Raw genomic sequence first — 22,293 nt, 5'->3', positions numbered from 1 at the left:
CAGCATTACCATCTCTTCATGACGATATGGAAATTAACCCCCGGCCGGTGTGTCCTTGATTATCGAATCTGCCCAAGGCCTCGTATTCCAGAGACTCAAGTCTCTGAATCATTCGAAAACGCGCTCCCGCAGCAACCGTGTTTCACCTACTTCGAATACTTGAGCTCGGGGATAGCCGAAAGTGATATTGCTGCCTGCAATCGCCTGTGCGACAGTAAACTCCTGAACTTCGCGGTCGCTGGAGGATATCCTATATTCTCATCTGTGGTAAGTAATCCTGGAAAAGACCATGGAAAACGAAGGGTGCAGACCGGCCTATTTATGTGAATTCCTATCACTCCCTGACACCGCGCGACGTTATCTACGTCTCGAGTGCGATCCTTCTCACGCCTCGTCGGTAAAGCACCCTGTTCGCTCGTTTATATAGCTCATAACACATTCCTGCATAAATCCTGGACCAGACAGGGTCCAATCTGGCCATGGTAATTCCCTCTCGAGTGTTGTGTGTTGTACGGACATCCTTATTGGCAGGATGGGCTTTGTGGTGCCGAGGTACATTCTGTTTGGTTTATAAATTACCATCTAGGTAGAAAGCAGTAACAAAAGAGACTTTGGTACAAAGGAGATATTACCATTGAGCCTCATCGTGGACATTTTCCTCGGGTCTTGTGCGGTTCTGGTTGGCTTTCTTCGGTACATCTTGCCACTAACCATCTGCTCCTTCATGTCGAATCCAGATGGACTGAATCTCTTGCTCTTCACCTGTCAAATTATCAATGGACGTTCTGCAGTCCCTGCCCGGATCATTTGTGACTCTATGATACGGGGTTGGTAGCGCAATTTCAGCATTTCATTCTCACAACACAGCTATCTGTAATCAAGACAAAGCCTCGTTCATAGCTCAAACCCCGACAGGCGATTGCACCCACTGTCTGGTTTCTGGATCCAAACAATCCCTCTCGGCATCCCTCCATTCCCTCACAACCAAATCCGCCCTCTCCCTCGACCTGGGCACAATCCTCGCCGGAAACTCTTCAGGCATACACACAAAACCCTGCGTCAACCGATCAGGATCCGGCAAAATCTCCATCCCATCCCCATCGATCTCCGGCGAAATCTCAAAAGCCCACAAAATCCGCGCCATGCCCAGAAACAAGCTGCGCTCGGCAACATGGATCCCGGGACAGATACGGCGGCCCGCGCCGAACGTAAACACATCCCGCTTCGACGGGTCCGGGTTGGCCGCGGCATCCCCGAAACTCTGGCGGTCATCTGCGTATCGGTCTGGGTTGAATGTGCGAGGACTGGGATGGCGCTTGGGATCCATGTGGATTGCCCACACGTTATTCAGCACGCCCGCGCCCTTGGGTATGAAATACCCGTTGTACTCGTCGTCTTGGGTGACGGCGTGCGGGACAGCGCCGAGAATGGTCGTTGGCATCCAGCGGAGGGTTTCCTTCATGCAAGCCCGCACGTATTGTAGCTCGGATAGATCGTCCATGACTGGAAGGCGGAATGGGCCTACGACTCTTTCAATTTCTTCTTGGGCTTTGCGCTGGACGGTTGGGAATAGCAGCATCGCTTGGATGAAGGCGTACAGCGTGCTCGATGTTGTGTCTGAGCCGGCTTCTAGGAGAGTTCCGGAGATGTATGCGGCTTGGTCATCGCTGAATCCGTCTTCTTTCTGGGCTGAGTACATTCCGGCGCAGAAGCAGGGGTTGATTTTCTTCTGGTGGGTTTCTTCCTTCGCACGCAGCCAATGGCCTAGATATAATTCTTTCTCGTGTTTGTGGAGTTCCTTCGCCTTTTCCTGTGCTGGGAGTAGAAAGTCGGGCAGATTTCGTAGCCATGGGTAGAAGTCAATTATGGCAGCTGTTCCGGTCTGGTTGATATCTGCAAATTCTGAGAATCCGTCGAATAACTGCATCATCTTCTCGTCTTCGTAGGTTGGAGTACGCCATCCGAAAACCATTGTGGTTGTGAGAGCATTCGAGTATCGTCGAATGTGCTTCAAAAAGCCTTTTGGTTGCGTGAGGAACTCGTAGAGTAGCTGTCGGTTCTCCAACATCTGGTAAGGTATGTATTTCTTCGAAGTAGTGACGTTGAGCAGACCATGTACCATTTTGCGAAACTACATAAGTCAGCATTAGATATCCAAAAGATCATTGTTTTGCTTACTCCGCGCCATGTTGGACCGTAACCCTAGAGATGAACATGACATGGTTAGCTATAATGCATCTTACTATTTGGTCGCTTCTTGCAAGCTCACCATCATTAGCATTCTTAAATTACCGCTGCACAAAGTTTGCCCAATGTACAACTCCGGGCGATGTGAGTATATACCACTCCGCTTGTCCAGAAGCTCCTTCACTGTCTCATCACTGGATAGGACAATCAGACACTTAGTACCTAACATCAAGCTGTAGATGGGGCCATATTCGCGGGCCCATTTCTCAAATTGAAGATGGGCATCTTGGGAAGGCATCTGGAGATATAAGATTAGTTCGATTTGAATGAATCCCGTTGCTAAGTCTTACTTGATGAATGTTCCCTAACAGGGGCAACGTTGATGGTCCTGGGGGGTAGTTCTTGGGTCGTCGTCCAATCCTCAGAATGCGAGAAAGTACCAATACAGCAATAGCTGATCCTATCAATAGAGTAATAGGAAGCATATTTCTTTGGTCTTGCGGTGTGATTAATGCTCAAAATTATATGATTGCCAGAGCTGTTTCTCGAGGCTTAGCATCACTTGTTGACGACAAGCCCGATACTTTATATACACCAATGACATTGTATTCTATCAACCTTGACATACTTTGGTCAATGTAGTATCACATCGGAGTTCAGAGTGGGGTGTGCATAATTGCGGATGTGGAGGTGGGCATTTGCGGACTTCGTGGGGAAATATCAAGATCATGACAAAGTATAACGTTACTTTTATGTATGTTATTTCTCATCACAATCACTCATAGCTGGAGAGAAACATAATATCATAGAACTTTGGGTAGCAAAATGCCTGGGAGCGGTTGCAAACCCTCCCAAACTTCGTTATCACATCGCTTTCGTGAAGGCCGTAAAGTTGAGCTATCTTTGAATTGGTATTTTGGGACTCTTTGGACGACCACGTCTGCAAGAACAGATAACACAACCAAGCACCAACAGCAGCAAACCCCCTCCAATACCCGCAGCAAGTCCGATAACCAGCGTCAAATGATCATCAATCCACGACGAAAACGAATCACGACTTGACCGGCCATTGCTGCCATTTCCCCCTTGGTCAGTTCCTCCTCCAGTCCCTATTCCAGTATCCGAACTATCGCACTCGCTACCTCCCTTCCACTGACATGTCACAGAGTCGCAGCATTGAGTATCCTGCTCGTCACACGACCCATCCCCGCAATCACACGCTTCTCCAGACTCGACAATACCATTCCCACACTGTCCACCAGTGCCAGTACTGTTTCCATTGCGGGAGTCCACCAGACAGCGCGCATCAACCTGCCCTGACCCCATCCGAGAACAAACATTTCCTATAGTGCAGGGCGAGAAACGCGTCATACCCCGGCCAGATACAGGATTCATGATGTATTGTCCACCGGCATCGCAGGTATTAGCAGACATCGGGCAGCACTGCGATGAGCCTGTTCCACAGGAATCGGAATTGCAGTCGTGGACAGCGCCGAATGTATGAGCGGATTCGTGGCTTTTATGAAGATGCGTCAGCTTGAACATAACATCATATCTTAGGAAATTCAACAGCCATGCCGCTGCTTCACTTACGCAAAAACCTGCCATTCGGACTGTGTGCGCGCAACGACGTTGGCGCTGGCTCCGCCGTTAATTGCACCAGATCCAGACCCAGAATTGCACAATGCGCCAATCCAAGAGACGCCGACCTCGCCTCCGTTCACTGAACATCCGGTCAGAAGAGTCCAATATGCGTTCGTGTCACTGATTGAGCTTCTCCACGAGGAGAAACTCTGAAGACGAGAGTTCAAATCGCCCTCGGAACATGGAGCATTCCACGTAGATGTCGAGGTAGTCGTTGGGCACTCATCGTCACTTATAGTCAGATTCTGAATGCTGAGGGAGACATTGAAGCTATTTTCAAATACAACCGAAGCCGTGTTCACCATGTTCAAGATGTATCTGCGGGCAGATTCCGAGGAATTGAAGCTTGCGCTGTAAGTACAATCGGTCATGATACCGATGTTGGCAATCCGTCTTGCGTTCGGACAACCGTAGGTATTTCCAATGTTCTCTGCCAGATTATCGCCCCATGCATTCCATCCAAGCTGCCGTTTGTCTAGGAACTCTTCATGTGCAGTGGCGCACGAGTGCGATGTGTGATTGCCGACTGTGAAGTCTGAATTGCGTTTGTGGGCTATCATTTTCGGGGACTCATTGTCATCTCCCTCCAGCTGCACCTCGTACTGCGAGTCAAAGAGGGTGAACGTTCCATCAAACGAGACACCTTCTTTACCTTGGCTGACAGCAAAGCGTGCCCATCCAGCGTCCTCCCACTTTGTGCCCGCTCTTTCTTGAATCCATACTGATCCTTTGGTCAGGTAGAGCCTGGGGATGGACTGTCTTTCGCCCGTTGTTCGTCTATTTGAATGCTGGACAGTGGCGTCTTGTGATATAAGGTCGTCGTTTGTTTTTAGGGAGAACTTGATCGCAAACTTTAATTCGTCGATGTTAGTGATGATATCAAAGGCCGATACCGGTCGGCCATCACTCAGAGAAGGGTATGTGGTTGGATTGGTAAATCGAAATGCGCTTGCTTCGGCTAAGGAGGTTGGTTACTCGACTGATCACTTCGGGGTTTAAGACTGCCATCATGCTCACATGGTAAAGCTGACACCGACACCGGAACGAGGAATACAAGTGAGACTATATAGACGAACAGATTTGATTGCTTCATTCCAGGCGTTATAATTCCGTACTGTGTGCTATCCAAGACACATAGGAGCGACAACTTCGACGTTATATATATCTACACATAAATCATGCATCCGATGATTGCCCAGCAATTCCTTGGCTGATTCCATGTCTCTCCTGCAATGTACGTATAGGTACGAGAACGAAAGAGTCGCTGACATACAGCCCAGTCATCCAATAATTTCAAAAGGTCCCAGTCTAAGCCCCCCGGGAATAAGACCATGCCAAGTAGAGGGGGTACGAGTATATGGTAAGAGCGCCGACATAGGAGTGACAAGAACCACAATATCACCCAGGACCATGGGTGTTGATATTCGGCTGCCTTGAGCTTCTGAGTACACAATATCATCTAAGCCCCGATTCTTCTTCTAAGAAATCTGTATTTATAATCATATCAAATTATAAACCATAAACCAGGGTCTAGCTCGACGTTATGGTGAACAATATCTCCACTGTGGATCTCTTGGCTGTCAGCCACTTGCATATCTGATCTCCGAATTTTGCTGCCTTGATGAGTGAGTCGGTCCCCAAGGAATTCTGGAATGCCAAGAAATGATTAACATTTTATTTTAAGAGTCCGGGGAATCGGCATTCACCGGGTTGTGGGACATGCCGAATAGTTACAGGTGTGGTCTGATTGGGATAGTTATTGGTGGTTGTGCTTTCGACTTCGGGGGATATTCGGGTACCAGAAAACGTGGACTTCTCGCTAGAATTATTGCCGTGTGAAACACGTTCGAAAGACGCATACGAACTTATAAACATTTTTAATGTTGAGCTTGACTTGACATAAGGGCTAGATAAAGATAAAGACAGCGTTCTGACAACTCTAGTTCAACGATTGCCCACTTAAAACCCGTGCGCTAACCAAAAGAAAACTGGCGTGGCCGATTTAGCCTCATTTGCTCTGGGAGTACGTATATTCGTACGTAGTAGAACCTAAAATTGAAACACGTGGATGGATGATATAAGAAAGGAATATGTTATAAGTTCAATTTTTCTTCTATCTACTATATTTCAGTCCAATATTATTAGCCATCATACACTAAAATAGATGTGTATCTAGATCCATTTGTCTGAAAAGCCAAGTCCTTAGCAAACTCCACAGTAATCAACACCGAGAAACCAGAGCTTAAGTCCGCTGCCAAGCCTACTGAGCCACAGACTACGTTATCATCCAATAAGCGCCAAGAGTTGCTCCGCATGCCATGGGAGTCTTGATCTACAACCCAAATAAGGTCTAGTCCCCAGTCGAGAAAGGTACATTAGTTCACTTGGTCCCCGATAACCCAAATAAAGTAGTCTAAATCTCTCACTCTGCCTTTACTCTTACCTCCTCCTACTCCTCCTCAAACAGATAAGATAAGAATGTTCCTCCGGCCGTTCTTCACGGTCCTTCTCGTCCTCCTCTTTTGTCTTCATGCAACATGCGCCACAATAAAGATTCGGTCCGTACCGATCTCAAACACAAAGGAAGTCCTCGAGCACACAACTGAGCCCATCTCACCCTCAATACACGACGCACCACCAGTAGCAGCTGTACTTCGGCGGTCCAAACGTCACGAAACAACGATCGACTGGAGAGAGGATCAGGCTTTGAGGCTGGAGTCGGAACGCGAGGCGGGATTTCGTCTGGGCTCTTATGATGACAATAATAACGACGATGATGACAATGAGTGAGTGGGCCTTTTATTGTTAAGAATTCTGCGTTGCCTTTTGCTCTGCTCAATGCTGATATCAGCACATTAGTCAATACCCATCACCGGCGTTCTGGCCTCTGTTCAAGATTTGTATTGTTTCAGCGATCGCGATTTCCATTCTGAAGGTCATACGAGACTTGCGTGGATGAACCAATCGAATTTACTTCATGTCCCATAATAAAAACCAGTTTAAATTGTACAACAGGGCCCGACAGTTTCAAATCTGGAACGTCTGAAAGCCCATAATCAAGTCATTGACCTGCCGCATGCTGGTCTGGTCATATTTGTTCAAGAAAGGATCCAGGGGTCCCTCTTCCAGTGGCTCGAGCTCATTCTCTTGCTGAGACGTTCCGAGCACCGCCAAGCGATCCGCCATCAGGTTCGCGAGAAGCCAGTACTCCGGCGCGTAGCGACAGAATCCCATCCGTGTCCACAGTTCCCCCGGTTGAATGTGGGGGTCTTCGATCGTCTTGTGGGGTGATATTCCTTGGGGGAATGTCGTCGAGAATGAGTGCCAGATATCGCGCCAGTTGCTCAGGGCATTGCGAATCGGGGTGAGGATTTGGGAGCTGCCCACTGCGCTGCGGAATTGGAAAATTTGGGAGTGTATTGCTGCAGCAATAAGGGTTAGAACGCTTTTCGACTGATTGTCACGAAATCAACATACCTGATGTCAATGCAAATAAATTCAAGGGACACATTGTGGCAAGGAGATGACGGAAATTGGCGGCGGGATCGGTTTTGCATAGTGACTCGAAGGCTCCGCGGAATGATATCGACCAGTAAAGACTTCTTGGTGGAAGAAATAGTTGGATTTGACGGTGGCATTCGTCTGCTGTGGTAGCTTGGAAGCAGGCTTCTGGCGTTGCCATGTGCAATCTCATCTCTTTGATGACCATTCGCGGAGGTAGATTGTTGAAGATAACAAACGCAGTATCGAATAAATAAACCCAGGAAAATACTCTGCAAAAATTCAGTAACAGTATATCAATCATTGAGAATGAGTTGCTTGAGTTCCAGACTTACCGGATCAACTCCTCTCTGGCCGCATATTCCCGCCATTCAAAATCGTGTCGACCTTGCTCGCTATAGTTCAAATGCATAGCAGATGTGATACCAATGTCTCTAGCCGTCTTCGAATCATTAGCAAATTCCAATCGATCAGCAAGAGAGTAATATCCACTCACAGACACAAGTGTAGCAAAGCGGTAGCGTCGAATACGACTCTTGCTCGCATCGGTGCCCTCCCAATTTTGGTAAAGACAGACTATGTATGCAGCTTGAAGGGCTTGTATCTTGCGTCGCTGAGCTACCATGCTGCCACATGGCGGATAGGTCATATCGCTATTGAAGTCATCGTCAATGAAGACCATCTCCTCAACACAATTGAACCAAGTTCGAGCATCTTCGTTATCGGGCATATCGGGAGATACGCAGGCGCCTTAGAAGAGGTACGTTAGTCTATATCATTATAGCGTTGTAGGAGCGCTTACCGATAAGAGCCATTGCAGCTAAGACTGTGGGTTTTGCTGCTAGAGGGTCGAAAGTTGGCCGATGCACGAAGTTGACATTGGGATGCCATATCGCCCAGTAAAAGCCCAGAAGCCGCCGTAAATTTGACGGCGAAAAAAATTGTAAACATGCACTCTTGAGTGTCAGTGACCAGTCCAGCGTCACGGCGCTGTTCCGTGGTTTTATTGTGACTACCTCTTCGATCAACAAAAGGATCTCGTGGGTCTTGAAGGACAATGGATCATTGAACCAATCTAGGGGGAACTCATCGGTGGAGCTTGTATCACTGATGGTCTCCAAAATCAAAGGTGAGGGAACATTCATGCTGAGGGTCGGCAATGACATGATGCTCTGTTGTAGCTGGGCCGAGATGTGCCGGTCCAACTCAACGGAGAGTTTCTCCCTCTGTTCGTGGGTCCCACAGTCAAAGCTTGATACCAAGCCTGTGTTACTAGTGAATTTACCTAAAAAGTGTAGCGATTGCTGGGGACGTTGTTCGTTCGACGGGGGTGTTTCGAATATTGACGGGGCTTCAGGGGCTAACGGTGGAATTTCTGGCCAGCATGGTCCAGAGTATTGAGCGGAGCCTGTGTCAAATAGAGGATTTATTGGAGTTGTGCCAAAGTCTTGCAAGTCCTCGACGGTAAATCCCCACGGCATTATTGTATTCGACGCCGGAGGCGTTAGACCGATCACTTGAGTATCGACTTCCGGCTCTTTTGGTGAGTGTTTCTCGGTGCTCTGCTGGTTTTGACGTGCTGCAGACCCAGAATCTGTCGGATACCAACACTCAGTGCCTCTCTTTGCACAACTGTGGCACGGTTGATGTGAGCTACAAGCCTTTTTCTGGCGGACGCAGCGATCGCAAGCCCGTCTCCGGGTATATGCTCTCGATCTTCCACCATCACAGGTTCGAAGGTGGCGCTTCAAAACATCAGCACGCTGAAAGGCCCCATCGCACGAACTGCATTGGTATGGCCGCTGCGATGTGTGGGAGCTGATGTGGCGAAATAAATGTTCACGCCGCTTGTATCGTTTGAAGCATACTGAGCATTCGTACTTTGGCGCTGACGCTTCTGTATGTCCTTCCGGTAAAGAACTGTCAGTCGACATTGTTCATACATAGAAATTTGAAATTTATCAAGAGCCGAAGAGTTGGAACTTGCGGGGACGAGTTGTGGGGCGATCAGTGTCTTTAGAGTTTGGCGCGGATGACTTCTTCGGTAATTGATTTTTCCTCGGTTTACGCAATGGTTTTTTCTTTTTGCAATTGCCGATGATATTGTTTAATATAGTAAACATCTCTAAGGTCTCTTGGACGAGCAGTGACTTTGCTGGCAGCAGGTATATGCGGTTGTGTAGACATCTTGATGTCGTATATAGTCGGGTTGAACAATAGGAAAAACCCCACCTTGACGTACTTTATGGTAAAAGTTATAGTGTGGAATTTACTGGCAGAATTTGAACATCTCCATAATTTGGTTGCTCTGCCGGATCAATAACTCCAGTTGATCCATGAAGCTCTGCGGAATCGATAAGTAATGGCAGGAGAAGAAGCATCACGTGCAATGAAATGAACAAGAATTTCTATAACTAGTGAGAGGGTGAAGAACATGATTGCAAGGAACTCTGAAGAAAATGCAGGAGGGTCTAACCCCCAAAATTTACCCCCTCTTTCAAAGAATTTCCTTGGTGGAATGCCATCCCCGTAAACGAAATCCTGATCTTGAAATCGTCATCAATACCTGTACTCCTGGTAACTGTTTGCTTGGGGATGTGACAGATCCTAGAGATCAGACCTCAGAATGCCTTCATGCTCAGGCCTCCATGAGGTACATCAGACGTAGAACATTCATGACACAGAGTTATAATTTCTTTATCTTCGTGGCCCGGAGACCGTGGCACAGAAGGCTCGTGCAAAACTCTAGCCGAACCGGACATGCAAGTAAATCGGTATTGCTGGGGTGCAGCGAGTCGTCTTCATCGGGAAAGCGAAGTGGACGTGATATCACATTATTGTATAGTGTATAGGCCTGTGCCCTCATCTCGTGGTAATAATTCAAGGCCGGCTGTCCAATCATAGTCCACGCTCCCCTGCATCATACCTGTATAGACCATGTACAATGCACAGTATACAATATTGTATGTAGTGTAGGTCCCGCATAGCAATGGAGATCATGGAGATCATCCACCCCTCCTTGCTACATTGTGTATATTGTACTCCACACCCCGTAGAAATTAAGGAATGCCGCCATAAGCCTCGCTTTATGAGCTGCTCATGCTCCGCAGTGTCTCAACATTTGACCTATCTTATAATATCGAATTTATTGGAAGCTAAGACACCATTGGGCGTATTAATTCTCCAGGATGACAACGGTTGCTTCCAAGTCTAGATATGTAAGCCAAGCGAAATCAGAAACCAAAAAAAAGCCACAAAATTGATATCAAAGAGTTGCAATCGTCAACTCCCGACAAAGATGAAGACCCCTCTATCTCAAAACTTAATACAAAGGCCGAATGCTACGTGGTGAACTATATCTCAAATACTCGGAGCAACACCATATAGTCGTCACGGGTCGGCCCTTGGAGCCAAGCGCCCGGGCGCCATGAATTTGTGATCCAGCAATAATATTGTACACTTTACAATATTAAAGATCGATTCAAAGAGGACAAGGTTCAAATCCCGCGATAGTTGTGTCACCCCTGAAACTTTGTATTACATAGTTCTGCAGGAACACCGTCTCGTGCCTATTTTCATTGGCGCTACATTTTGATCGCATGAGCGGCTGCAACTGGGTTTCAAGGTTAGTTTACCTCACCTAGTTGTCTACTGGTGACAAATAAGAATCAGTGGCAGGTTTCCGAAATATTAAATTGGTGATTGGTGTTATGTCGATCAATGTGGTTTTTTGGTGATGTTGGGGCGATCGGCGATCGACTAGTTAGCGCTGGCGAGTCAGGTTGGGCGGTAAACGCTCTTATATTGTATGGTGATTTTGCTTTAGTTGGTGTGACAACCCTGGTACTCTAGCCCCTTCTCTTGGGTCTGCAGGGGTTCAGCGCTGCTACCGTGGCTTTGGGATCCAACCACGAGGTTTTGGTTCTAGAAAGAAAGCATTTCTAACTGTGAAGTCACCTTGTCTTAGGCTTCCCGCTAATATTGGCTACCTAAATGTGGAGAAGTGTATACCTTGATTTTTCTAGAGTTTGAGATTGGGCAAGTAACGTACAATATTGTGATTTGCAATTTGTAATTTGAAGTAGATTAAGTCCACTTCATGATAGTAGGCTGTATGCACATTAAAACATAGGATATTTGCGACCAAATGATATATAGCAAGAATTGAAAGTATGCAAATCCCAACCGTGGCTTGTAGATGCCGAAGAACTCCTCGCTGTGATGTCGCTTGCCCAAAAAACAGAAAAAAACATGATGCGCTTATAAGAATCGAAAAGAGATATCAAGACAAAAGAAATCAAAGGCGGATCAGAGTCCTGCTTGCTGCCTCGATGGCGAAACGTCGAAAGGTCAAAAGATCAAATAGTGAAATTCGCTCAGTCGTGCGTGGCGGTGAAGTAAGTTCGCTCAATTCAACAAGGAAAAATAGAAAAGAATGTGCAGTTCATGCAGTGGCTCGAGATCCCCGACGGCGCTTGAGGTCGTCTCGGCTGAGAAATCGGCGTAATTTAGAAACAAATCGACACGGTACACCATCTACAAAAATGTTAGAACTATATGCGACCGAACAAAATAGGACCAAGTTCGGACTTACCCGTGCCGCGACGAATTGGCATGGAAAAAGAGTCCTCTCGAGGCTGAGTGGTATAGGCCGCAGCCCAATATCCCGTCTCATGGTAGCCGGTGAAGGTGCAGTTACTGGGATTGTACTGTGGCTGCAGGGCCGCGACATGCGGGTACAATTCTGCTAACGGTGAGAGCAACAACTCATCTGGCGGAGGTGACCGTCTGCTGTCGATGCTTCCCCGAGACTGAATCAAATACAAGTTAGATTGATATTTGGTGAAGACCTCGGGAGGTGTATATTACTCACGTAAAGCTCATAGTTGGTCTTGTAACTCATTGTGGTTGATGGAGTATATAGAGTTCAAGTGGGATTCAGTGATTGCAATCCTTCGGATTGAAATTCAAAATGCAAGATGACGAATCAATGTAGGGTCTTGGCCGTGTTATGCAAGTCTGCAGTTGAGTTATGTTGGGATGCAGGATTTAGAAGAAGCGAGCCAGGCTGCATTTAAACGAAATGACAACAAGTTGGAAACCCTCAGCCGCAGCAATTTGGAAGCGGGGAAAATCAGATGTACAATGATTTAATTTAGCATCTAGTAAGCATACTTGTTCTGGATAGATACGATCTTGTTGCATCCAGGAAGTCGGGTTTACCAGGCCCAACGAGGCAATCAGGGCCTTGTCATTGGATAAAAAGTAGATGATCTGAGCGTCACAGCCGATTCAACCGATCTGTCGGAGTTGCCCGATATGGGAAAGCATTTTAAATACGAATATTTAAATTCTTGTGGGATAATCCCTGCAGGCTACCACGAACAGTCTCATCTCGTTCTTGGCTCCTTGCATCCTGTACACGTTTTTGTCTTTTGGTTTTTGGTTTTTGGTTTTTAGTTTATGACTTTTTTGATTTCATTATATTGAAATGCAACATGTAATGCCATACTGCACAGGAAACTGGGAATTATTCGCAGATCATTAGTACAATGGAATAATGACGTGATATGAGCTCCAAAACCCGAACCGATCCGTGATCCCCCACTACAATATAGTGAAAGTAATATAGGGCTAGAGAGAAACTATCAGCGGTCAATTGTCATCTTTTAGAGGGAAAGATGTGGGCCTTAAAGTGTCAGATGTCGCACAGGTCAAAAATCGAAAAGTTAAGCGAGTATACAACTTACAAAAAGAACTAAAAAAGACTAAGTGTGCGAGCCGCCTACAGGGTAATCTCCATATTACTTCCAAATCATGGATCTAGGGCGAGATAGTGCCGAGATTGAAGGAACTAGGCCCAAACTATTGAACTATTGATTACACTAAAAAAATATAGATCAACAATGGGGGTTACCTTGTATAGACTAGTACCTAGTAAATCACAGCCACAGAACCCCTTACTATTTAGGGATAGTGCACGAGCCACATCCTCGGTCTCACCGTGGCTCACGCGTGGCTAGTGAACATCTGTGGCTCAAGCCCAATCTGCGATAGCTTCCCAGATCCACCCTGCTTTACCTCCTCGAAAGCCGAACTAGTCCGCCCTTGATCTTCAAAGGTTATCGAATTGGGCACCCTTGATGGATCGGTCTTCCCCGTCCGCGCTGGAGCGCGGAACTATAAGGCTTCCGCCTCCCCCAGAATCACAGACTATTCTTTATCTCAAAGTCTAGATCTTCAAGCTTGCCTTGCGCCTTCAATCTTTCGAGCTACCATTCTCATTTTACCTATGCCGACTGTCGAACATGTCACTGAGCATGCAGGGTTCAGGAAGAGAGTGCTGGGAAAACTCTCAGCGTATGGAAATCCACGATCCCTATTCTCGCGAGCAACTCGCTCAACGTAAGTGACCCTCTCCATCCTATCCCGGTCTTGCCTATTGTACCGGTTGCACAATGGCCAAAATTCTTATCTTCTTGGTGAAGGATCCGTCGCACAAGGCGCTGAACGCAACTCGGATAGGCGCGAGCGCCCCGACGAGGGCATGAACAATCCAGACGTCCAATCGATTTTGAGCGATAGCGAGTTTGGCCGTGTGGATCCTACCGGCTGGTTTCCGCACTATAAGAACTGTGTGCAACATTTTGTCGACTACAGCCAGCACACGCCTGCAGTGCAATCCATTGCCGCATTTATCAACATCCGACTACCCTGCCAGCGACCATCGGAAACTCCAGTCACCAACTCACAATCGGTACCTTTTGTTTCGCTGCGGCCTTACATCAGGCGCTTGATTGTTACTGCGCAGGACTCGCCGGTCGTGATGCAAGGATTCTTTGGCGGGGACTGGGAAGCCGGTGTGGGCTGCATCTACAAACAAGAGCGCGCAAACTATATGTTTACGGCGAAGAGCAGCGGCTGGGCTTCGACCAAGGCTGCCTACGATATCTCACCAGATGAACAGACTCCCTTCTTGAGGCCCATGCGTGATCCCTCCGAGGACGAAATTCGAGTGGCCGAGGCCCGGTGGAGTGAGTGGCTGGCGATGGAAGACTGGATGGTGGGCGCGCGAACTCCCTGGTAGGACTTAGCTGTGATGAGACACGAATTTTCTTTTCCTTGGATCTACAAAAAAATAGTGATAATTTGGTACCAAGCCCATTATGGCCAATCCTCTTTCGCAAATTCGGATTGTCCCGCTAGTCTGATTTGCCATTCCACTAGCAATGAAATTCATGTCCAAAGCCCACTTTAGCTCGCCGATGCAGAGTTGACAGATCGATCCACTATACCTGCGCTAGCGACTGTATTTTTATCCATCACCATCAAGTGTGATTCTCAATCAGGGGTAAGAGTAGTAGTAGTTGGTTTTTTTTTTTTTTTTGCACCTAGTGTCTTTTCATGAACATTCTTTTTGTAATTTTTTCATAATTAGAATATATACTCCGTACTTTAAAATGTGTCTTTATTATAGTTACCCTACAGGCTGTCATGTACGCCTGCGATAGAAGCTTTTATGAAAATTTCCGACAGCCTATTTACGTCAGTACACTACAAGACAGCTAATAAAAGATCAAAACTCCTCTCGATTTATACTGCAAGCCACATTTGCTCTAATCACATGGTCTTTGTGTAACCAATGTAAAATTTTTGGGGATGAAACCCTAATTAACCTTAAGATATGCTGAGGTCTGTTGATGTCTATTAATGTCTAGTGAGAACATCAGCATAGACCACACCATCATTATGGAAATTTCGGGGTCTCTATTACCTAGGTAGGTTCTCGGCTTACTTCAATCCTTTTGTTGGCAAGAACAACAAAGTGTGGTAACGCAGCAAAAACGGCGAGGTATGGCCGGGTTGTTTATAATTCATTACGCTTGCCAGCAATCTCGTTCCAGATGCTTGTTTACAATTGCTTTAAGAATCACATGTCATCGTAATTCATCGTACCAAGGAACAAGGGTGGATTCCAAATTCTGTTTCACCTCATTAAAGCCAGACCCTCGTCTGTTCATCGGTGTAATTGTTTTTCTGACGCCTGGTGACATTACCCGGAGTTTCTCCGAGACCAATTCCATTGCTGTCAAAAGCCTCAAAGACGCCACAGACGCCATGGGTATCACAGCCTCTACGCTCGACCACTTAGCTCAGGTGCACGAAGTACTTGAATCTGCCGACAAGGCAATCAAATTGGTTCAGAAGGGTCTCGAGCTATGACACAGCCGTTGAAGCTATTCTGGATTTCTGGATTCAAAAATAACCTGGGCTGCGCTTACAGCACTGCTAATGACCATGAAAATTCCTGAATACTTGGAACGGGGGTGTGGAGCAAGAGAGCAAAACACCATATTGATGCATTAATACAGTAAACACTTGCGAGACTCTATAAAAGGGATAGGAATTCACAAAAAAAACTTGCCTATGGAGCATGGACGAAACCTCTTCAAGCTTTCAGAAGCAATGACTCGAGATAGCCCATATGAAGTAGAGGACGCAAAACAGCTGCTTGAAGATGCAACAATATATTTGAGGCTCGACAAGCCCGATGCAGCTACAGCCAGAAGCGAGGAAGCATTTAAGGAGCTGATTGATATCTTTCGGAGATAATCAACTTCGAATTGGCTTCAAGCCTATTATTTATCAATCAACATAGTTTGTCAGGTATGATAATAGCAATAGGTAAGGGCTGGAAGACAAGGAGACCTCACCCAACCTTTTTGCACTATTTGCTTTATAACTGTTCTCTTATTTATTGTGCTTAAGACTATGTTCTCAAGCAAAGTGTGAGAAAACTACAACCCATAGAGACTGGTTATAACCTAACTATAGAAGAGTTTCAAGGTTTGGAGCATACTTCGAGGATAACCACAGAAAACCTAATAGATAGAACCCTATAATGACGGAGTGTCCCTGCAGCTAGTTTGTTTTGCAATATTTGTGCTCTAGGGAAATGTTTCCGCTAGCAATGAAAGTCAATACCAAAACAAGCCCGACCGCCTTAGCACGGCGCCAATGCAAAGTTGACAGAGATCGCCCGCGGATCTCCAAAATCGATAGTGCTGCACCGCCACAGGCACATACGATCAGTATGACAAATACTTGAGCGACTAGCGAATATTCAAAGATTGATTTTTAGGATTATTCTCATTCACATTTATTCATCTTGAAGTCGAGGATTAACTAAATTTGGCTAGGTGTGGGTTAGCTCGGCCTTGCTCGGGGATGTCAAAAGTTAAATCACGCGATATTAGGCCCCATAATCCACACTCTGACTCATGACAGCCTGTCATACTCTATATCGTAAAGATCCAGGGCTCTCAACCTGTCACTTCATCAATTTCAGAATTAATAGTCTCTTCAAGTTGTGACTGCCCTGTCCTTCGTGCAGAAATCGACGCCCCTGAACCCAGGTACCCGGGAATCCCAGCAAATCAAAGGATCACAATGGGATCGGAGGCATGCATCTACGAGCACGATGGTGCCACAATAATGCCGGCGCTCATATCTCAATTGCCGTACACCTTGACTGTTTTACGGCGAGTTCAACACAGCATCGCTTATCCGTTCGAGACAGCAAAAATCTTAGCGACTTTCCCTCCCGGCTCTACCCCTGATCCCGGGCAACCGTGGCTGGCTGCGTGGGTGGATCTCTTTAGAGGCCGCGAGACCCAGATGTTCATTTATTCCAGCCTCGAAGCGGAGCACACGTCAATTCCGCCGATCAACCCTGTCAGCGATAATCCAGCCAATGGCGCGATATTAAAGGTGGACAAGAGTTCGGTTACGGAGCCCAATAATAGCAGCAGCGATGATAAAAATCCCAATCTCACGCAGTCCATTGTTTCATCCTTTGTCGCCAGCCAGCCGGTCCTTGACCTGGCCCGTTCGCAACTATTGGCCTTGCTGTCACATGTCAAAATCCACCTGCTGCCGTCGTACCTGTCATCGCTGGAAAAGTCCGAGCAAGGCACATCTTCTGCTGAAGCTCAAATCTCATCAGCTCCGAACCCTGTCCACAGTGGCGTTCCCTTGATTCCTGCGCCCGATCCACGGGCTTTTCTCATCGGCAGTCTTCATACAGGTCTCTATAGGCTTCTGCAGCGATCAGGCACCTATACGAGTTCGGATTCGATACCCAATATCCGGGTTCATCGCTTCGACAATCCACCTTATTACAAGTACTTTTTCCAAAAATCCGATATCAGCATCGCGGAAGAGCCTAAAATCGCTGCTGGTCATGAATCTGCCGATCTGTCTCTTCCGGTCGGATATAGATTCCACGACCGTGAGGGCAGGGAGGGTGTTCTAAGTAAACATTTGGATCTTGTGCAGAGTCGCACACATATTCCCAGATCTAAGAGGCAGCTTGCTAGTATGCCGGGTGTGGCAGTTTATCAGTCCACCGATGCCGATGTTGATGTTGATACTGATGCTGATGCTGATGAACAACCTATTGCTTGGGGATTCTTGGGTATGGATGGCGCGCTGGCAACACTGCATGTTGAGCCGGAACACCGGGGACATGGGCTCGCAGTTCCATTGTCTAAGGCAATTATGCGGCGTGGGATGGCAGAAGATGGCGTATTCGGGTCGAGGAGTATCAAACTCGAAGATAGTCAAGCTCTAGAGCATGTGGGGGCATGGGCACATACTGATGTGTCTGGGACCAACAAAGCTAGTCGAAGGGTGATGGAAAAGATTGGAGGTCAGGTCTTGACTACTGTTGGCTGGGTGGTCATTGAAGTGTGCAATTGATTTCCCGAGCTTCGTTCTGTATAAAGTGAGAGTTGATCCAAGTATATAATTCGAGGATAGACCCGAGATCACAAGTATATACGTATATAGCTACAAATTACTTTGCATCAAACTGTACCTCATACAACCTCATATCCAACTCTTTTCAATATCATGTTATTCTTCAAATCTAAAGAACATCTATAACATGTATTAATGTACGTAAGTGAACAGAAAACATCCATGGATTGAATTGAGTCATAATCGCTGCCCCAGATATGCCTAATTGAGTTTAGCGTACCGATGATCGGCCGTTCAACGATGCAGGGGGATTCGCATCTCATTCTTTCTTTCTTTCCTTCTTTACTTCTCTACTCTCAATTGTCAAGCCATTGAACAAATCATATTAAAATAACAAAATGAGCAATTCCACAGGTGTCGCTGAAAACATGCTCTGGGGAGGCCGCTTCACCCGTTAGTACCGCGAACCCCTCCCATCCCACCAAAAATCCCAACTGACTCATAGCACAAAAAAAAAGAGGGCCTGGATCCCCTAATGGTGCAGTACAACACATCTCTGCCTTATGACCGCGTATTCTGGAAGCAAGATATCGCCGGTTCCATTGCCTTCGCCCGCGCCAACACCAACTCCGGACTCCTCACGCCGCAAGAATTCGCCGAGATCGAGCGCGGCTTCAAGCAGATCGCCCAGGAATGGGAAACCAACTCCTTCGTCGCCAAGGAGAATGACGAAGACATTCACACCGCCAACGAGCGCCGTCTCGGCGAGATCATCGGCAAGGAAATCGGTGGTAAGCTGCACACTGGCCGGTCGCGCAACGAGCAGATCGCCACCGATATGCGTCTGTGGCTCCGCGATGAGCTCCGTCTCATTGACGAGCACCTCTGCAACCTGATCAAGGTCTCTATTGCCCGTGCCGAAAACGATATCGCCTACCTCATGCCCGGCTACACCCACTTGCAAAAGGCCCAGCCTGTCCGCTGGTCCCACTGGATTCTGTCACACGCTACTGCCTTTGCTAGCGAGCTGCAGCGTCTGCGCGAGGTTATCCGTCGTGTTAACAAGAGCCCCCTTGGCACCGGTGCCCTTGCCGGTAACTGCTTCAACATTGACCGTGAGGCCATGGCTAAGGAGCTTGGCTTCGACGGTTTGCTGTACAACTCTATGAACGCTGTCGCGGACCGTGACTTCGCCATGGAGACTATGCAGTGGGGAAGCTCTTTCATGCTCAAGATCTCCCGCTGGGCCGAGGATCTGATCATCTACAGCAGTCTGGAGTTCGGCTTTGTCCGTCTGTCAGATGCTTACTCTACTGGATCTTCTCTCATGCCCCAGAAGAAGAACGCAGGTCGGTTGTCCCCCTCCCAATATCGTGCTTTCACACTTAGAATGGGTTACTGACATTCGCTCTAGACAGCCTGGAGCTGCTCCGCGGTAAGGCTGGCCGTGCCTTCGGTCAAATGGCTGGCCTGATGTGCACAATCAAGGGCTTGCCCACCACTTACAACAAGGATCTGCAGGAGAGCGTTGAGCCCATGCTCGACCACATCAAGACTGTCAGCGACAGCATCCAGATCGGAACCGGTGTCCTTTCCACTCTTACCGTCATCCCCGACAAGATGATCGCTGCTCTGGCTCCTGAGATGCTGGCCACCGAGATTGCCGACTACCTCGTCCGCAAGGGCGTTCCTTTCCGTGAGGGCCACCACATCTCGGGCCGTGTTGTTGCTCTTGCTGAGAACACCAATGTCCCCATGGACACTCTTTCTCTGGAGCAGCTCCAGCAGATCGACGCGCGCTTCGACGCTGATGTTCAGACCTGCCTTGATTACGAGCGTGCCGTCGAACTCAAGGACGCTATTGGTGGAACCAGCAAGCGCGCAGTCTTGGAGCAGATTGCTGTGCTGAAGAAGTTGCTGTAAATTATTTTGGATACACATATAACAAAATGTCGGGATTTAGGGTTAGACAAAAATGAACGTATCAATTTTTGAATGATACATATAGTGCTGATCAAAAGGGGCGTAATAAATCATGAATCAAATCTCCTCAAAGACACCCTGAACCCAAACACAACTTACAGAAATCAAACCCCCCTCAAGCTCATCCCCATCCTCCTAGCCGGCGACTGTATCTCAGGCTGGACAGGCCGCTCATTCGTCTCATAAGCAGGCGGGATATCCACATCCAAAATAACCTCATCAGCCCCATGCCCCAGCCCATCCACACCACGATCCCTCATCACATCATTATCATCCAAAGGCAGAGCACCCCTAATCCCAAGCCCATCCGAACCACCCCGTGATCCCTCCCCATACTGCATAAAGCTCAAAACATGATCCCTATCCGGCTCACGCTCAGCGGACCTCCCCCTCTCCCTCACAAGCGCATCCCCAATCTCCAGCCCATTCGAATACCGATCTAGATTCGCGCCCAGCACGATTCCCTCAGAGGTAACGACCCGCCCAACGGCATTCACCAAGCCCCCACTTCCATCGCCGTACCCGCTCTGCGCATTCGCTGTTTCCCTAACCGGGCTCGCGCGCGGACTAGCTGCTATCGACGCCAGAGACGGCGACTCCCACGCTCTCGGGCCTGCTCTGGTTCTGATAGAATTTTGCTGGCGGCGGCGTTGGTTCACGGGGACGTTGATCAGCTCGCTTTGCGAATTTGAAGCGAGTTCAGCGCGTAGTCGGTAGAAGCCTGTGTCGCTGAGCTCGGGGGTGAGTCCTATGCGTGGGGGGATGGAGGCGTAGAGCTCGTTTGTGTTTGCGAGGGGTGGTATTGGTGGCGTGGGGAGTTTCTGTGGTGAGTGTGAGATGAGATGAGGTGAGGAGGAGTTGAGGGTTAAGTTTGGGGTGAGAACGCTTGGGTGTGTGTTCGCTGTGCTGCTCGGTGAGACGCTGCTGGAGGTTGGTGATCCTGTGGTTTTGGTATCAGCGGCTTACTTGGATTGATAAATGAGAATGTTGCCTACTACTAGCTTCGCTGTCGCATGGTGACAGCGGACCTTTCATTCCAGATCCTGCTGCTCGGTGTTTCCGGTATAGGTAACATGAGTTGACCGTTGAACGTTTCTCGTGCTTGTGTTGCTTTCTTCTCCGCCAGAAAATAAGAATAGCAAACAGCGCCAGAGCTACAACAGCTCCCAGCACCCCGCCGATTATTGCTCCGCGGTTAGATGATGCCGCTTTCGGGATGCTGGTGGGAGTGCTGGATGAAGTGGCCAGCAAGGAAGATAACGCAGTGGCACCACTGGCCCCTGAGGTGGACGAGTCAGTAATTGTAGAAGAAGCCGTGGAAACAGATATTGTTGTCGATGAATCAGCCGATGAGACAGTAAGTGTTTCTGTCGGCGTGGTAATAGCCGAAGTTGTTGTTGTTTTCGCCGTCACGCGATTATCAGTCCCAGCTGTCGTTTGCGATGATGTGTCCGACGACGCTGTTGTGAAGGTGGCCGAGGAGGAGTCATTATCTGGACATATGCCTATTGTGCACGGGTCGCTTGAGCAGCACCCACGAAAGCCTCCCGCCGTGCAGACATACCATAGCTTGCCTGTAGTGCAAGTACCTATATCTCGAGGGAGCAGCAACTCGGGAACATCCATGTCGAGGCCCATTCCGGGTTATCACGACCAAATCGAGAGGGTTGCTGGAGATCACAACTTTGAACGAGTGGAAAGCGTGACAATTCGTTATTTCAGAGGTCACTCGATCAATTGAGATTGATCTGCCAGCAAAAGTACAAAAGAGGTCAGGTGGAAAGAGAGGCCATGACCTCGACAGATATTCATGCACGAGGCATTGTGTTCCTGAAAGAAGGCAGGGGTTCTTTGTCCGACATCTTGTCAAGAAAGGCACTGATATGCCAAGTTTAGCACCATGGGTAGCCCTAATTATGGAAGTGTTCCTTGGCCAGTGTTAGTTCTCGGGTCCTTGACGAGGTTGAGTTGGGAGATAAGTCTCTTGGCGATAAATATGATGTTAATATACTTGTGAATGAGCAATCTAACAAACAGTTGCCCTATAATGGAACAACTGCTTGTGAATATTGTTGAGTTACCCTTTAACGTGATCTCTTTGTTACTGTTCTGAGCCGCAAGCCAAGAAAATTTCCGAGGCAAACAAAGAAACAGAAGACAAGAAGAGTACTACCAAATGCAGATCAAGCAGAAGAATCAGAGATCAGGAAAAAAATA

The 22,293-nt window shown here is 47.7% G+C and overlaps 10 protein-coding genes across 10 annotated transcripts; 4 read left to right on the top strand and 6 right to left on the bottom strand.

Annotated features, from left to right (window-relative positions):
- Positions 1–901: 901 nt before the first annotated feature.
- Positions 902–2,672, bottom strand: N7529_006470 (cytochrome P450; the record flags this gene model as incomplete). The annotated part of the gene is made up of 4 exons (XM_057241997.1): positions 902–2,131; positions 2,179–2,202; positions 2,270–2,485; positions 2,538–2,672. 4 exons carry the CDS (start codon positions 2,670–2,672, stop codon positions 902–904), a joined length of 1,605 nt encoding a protein of 534 aa, XP_057097356.1.
- A 675-nt stretch (positions 2,673–3,347) lies between these two features.
- On the bottom strand, positions 3,348–3,527 carry N7529_006469 (uncharacterized protein; the record flags this gene model as incomplete). The annotated part of the gene is made up of 1 exon (XM_057241996.1): positions 3,348–3,527. The coding sequence occupies one exon, from the start codon at positions 3,525–3,527 to the stop codon at positions 3,348–3,350; it is 180 nt and encodes a 59-aa protein (XP_057097355.1).
- A 249-nt stretch (positions 3,528–3,776) lies between these two features.
- Positions 3,777–4,924, bottom strand: N7529_006468 (uncharacterized protein; the record flags this gene model as incomplete). Its single annotated transcript, XM_057241995.1, has 2 exons — positions 3,777–4,789; positions 4,849–4,924. 2 exons carry the CDS (start codon positions 4,922–4,924, stop codon positions 3,777–3,779), a joined length of 1,089 nt encoding a protein of 362 aa, XP_057097354.1.
- A 1,385-nt stretch (positions 4,925–6,309) lies between these two features.
- On the top strand, positions 6,310–6,621 carry N7529_006467 (uncharacterized protein; the record flags this gene model as incomplete). Its single annotated transcript, XM_057241994.1, has 1 exon — positions 6,310–6,621. The coding sequence occupies one exon, from the start codon at positions 6,310–6,312 to the stop codon at positions 6,619–6,621; it is 312 nt and encodes a 103-aa protein (XP_057097353.1).
- Positions 6,622–6,858: 237 nt separating this feature from the next.
- N7529_006466 (putative C2H2 transcription factor) lies at positions 6,859–9,266 on the bottom strand (the record flags this gene model as incomplete). The annotated part of the gene is made up of 4 exons (XM_057241993.1): positions 6,859–7,253; positions 7,309–7,604; positions 7,668–8,082; positions 8,135–9,266. 4 exons carry the CDS (start codon positions 9,264–9,266, stop codon positions 6,859–6,861), a joined length of 2,238 nt encoding a protein of 745 aa, XP_057097352.1.
- Positions 9,267–11,885: 2,619 nt separating this feature from the next.
- On the bottom strand, positions 11,886–12,235 carry N7529_006465 (uncharacterized protein; the record flags this gene model as incomplete). Its single annotated transcript, XM_057241992.1, has 2 exons — positions 11,886–12,143; positions 12,206–12,235. 2 exons carry the CDS (start codon positions 12,233–12,235, stop codon positions 11,886–11,888), a joined length of 288 nt encoding a protein of 95 aa, XP_057097351.1.
- A 1,405-nt stretch (positions 12,236–13,640) lies between these two features.
- N7529_006464 (uncharacterized protein) lies at positions 13,641–14,419 on the top strand (the record flags this gene model as incomplete). Its single annotated transcript, XM_057241991.1, has 2 exons — positions 13,641–13,737; positions 13,821–14,419. The coding sequence occupies 2 exons, from the start codon at positions 13,641–13,643 to the stop codon at positions 14,417–14,419; spliced, it is 696 nt and encodes a 231-aa protein (XP_057097350.1).
- A 2,363-nt stretch (positions 14,420–16,782) lies between these two features.
- N7529_006463 (uncharacterized protein) lies at positions 16,783–18,093 on the top strand (the record flags this gene model as incomplete). Its single annotated transcript, XM_057241990.1, has 1 exon — positions 16,783–18,093. One exon carries the CDS (start codon positions 16,783–16,785, stop codon positions 18,091–18,093), a length of 1,311 nt encoding a protein of 436 aa, XP_057097349.1.
- A 398-nt stretch (positions 18,094–18,491) lies between these two features.
- Positions 18,492–20,016, top strand: N7529_006462 (argininosuccinate lyase ARG4; the record flags this gene model as incomplete). The annotated part of the gene is made up of 3 exons (XM_057241989.1): positions 18,492–18,546; positions 18,612–19,442; positions 19,508–20,016. 3 exons carry the CDS (start codon positions 18,492–18,494, stop codon positions 20,014–20,016), a joined length of 1,395 nt encoding a protein of 464 aa, XP_057097348.1.
- Positions 20,017–20,180: 164 nt separating this feature from the next.
- On the bottom strand, positions 20,181–21,714 carry N7529_006461 (uncharacterized protein; the record flags this gene model as incomplete). The annotated part of the gene is made up of 2 exons (XM_057241988.1): positions 20,181–21,016; positions 21,072–21,714. The coding sequence occupies 2 exons, from the start codon at positions 21,712–21,714 to the stop codon at positions 20,181–20,183; spliced, it is 1,479 nt and encodes a 492-aa protein (XP_057097347.1).
- Positions 21,715–22,293: the final 579 nt, after the last annotated feature.

Source organism: Penicillium soppii (assembly GCF_028829465.1).
Source record: "Penicillium soppii strain IBT 18220 chromosome Unknown utg000005l, whole genome shotgun sequence".
In the NCBI taxonomy this organism is placed as follows: domain Eukaryota; kingdom Fungi; phylum Ascomycota; class Eurotiomycetes; order Eurotiales; family Aspergillaceae; genus Penicillium; species Penicillium soppii.
Note: the sequence above shows the minus strand (reverse complement) of the source record. Positions and strands in the feature narration are given on the sequence as shown.